Below are 988 nucleotides of genomic sequence, written 5' to 3'. Positions count from 1 at the left end.
CAAACCCATTCTCTGGACTTGACCAAATACCCATGTTGGGGGTGTTTTCCTCCTACACTTGTTGAATTAAGGGCATTTTAAATGTAAACAAACGGCTCCCAAACAATATAACGGGGGAGAGAAAACCCCAGAGGAAAAAAGGACTAGCCCTGCTGAATGGTCTGGGACACACTCATGCTGTCGGCCAGTTTGCTCTCTCTAGTTTTTCAGTGGTGCTCTGGGGAAGGCAGAAGAGTGAGAACAGGAAAGAAACGGCACTTGAACATGATGTCAAAGGAAGTAAATGCTTTGTACCCCCTTCTGCCGAATGGCTGCGGTGCCTGCGCTTCTCTTTTCTCTTCTCATCTTTTCTGTGATGAGCTTTTTCTTTCCGAGACATTTGCTGGGGTGGTTTGATGGCCAAAGAATCATCTTCCTCTCCTCTGAAATAAAACACAACAGCACTGTGTCACGCTTGAGAAAGTGCAAAGAAACATGAGGCTATTATAAGATTTCTTCAACCCAGAAAAACGCAGGATTCAGATAGGAACGAAGCTGAAACATCATTTAAAAAATTACAGTAACTCTCCAACTTTAGGCGTCTTTTTTTTTTGAGACGGAGTCTCGCGCTGTCGTCCAGGCTGGAGTGCAGTAGCGTCATCTCGGCTCACTGCAAGCTCCGCCTCCTGGGATCACGTCATTCTCCTGCCTCAGCCTCCCGAGTAGCTGGGACTACAGGCGCCCACCACTTCGCCCGGCTAGTTTTTTGTATTTTTTAGTAGAGACGGGGTTTCACCGTGTTAGCCAGGATGGTCTCGATCTCCTGACCTCGTGATCTGCCTTCCTCGGCCTCCCAAAGTGATGGGATTATAGGCATGAGCCACCGTGTCCGGCCTTTTTCTCCTTTTAAGACAGGGTTTCACCATGTTGGTCAGGCTGGTCTCCAACTCCTGACCTCAGGTGATCAGCCCGCCTTGGCCTCCAAAAGTGTTGAGATTACAGGCGTGAG

At 48.6% G+C, this 988-nt stretch overlaps 1 protein-coding gene across 5 annotated transcripts in view; it reads right to left on the bottom strand.

The window, feature by feature from the left end:
- Positions 1–988, bottom strand: part of CDK11B (cyclin-dependent kinase 11B) — a 49,037-nt gene that overhangs the window by 19,844 nt on the left and 28,205 nt on the right. For 4 of the 5 annotated variants that reach the window (XM_011987234.1, XM_011987233.1, XM_011987237.1 and 1 more), the window contains one exon: positions 295–422. In XM_011987234.1, coding sequence (XP_011842624.1) covers positions 295–422 — 128 coding nt within the window. The remainder of the gene's footprint in view (positions 1–294; positions 423–988) is intronic. The other variant, XM_011987235.1, reaches the window with a different exon arrangement.

This window comes from Mandrillus leucophaeus, unplaced genomic scaffold (genome assembly GCF_000951045.1).
Source record: "Mandrillus leucophaeus isolate KB7577 unplaced genomic scaffold, Mleu.le_1.0 Scaffold305, whole genome shotgun sequence".
NCBI classification, from domain to species: Eukaryota; Metazoa; Chordata; class Mammalia; order Primates; family Cercopithecidae; genus Mandrillus; species Mandrillus leucophaeus.
The sequence above is the reverse complement of the archived record's forward strand: the minus strand, read 5'-3'. Positions and strand labels throughout refer to the sequence as shown.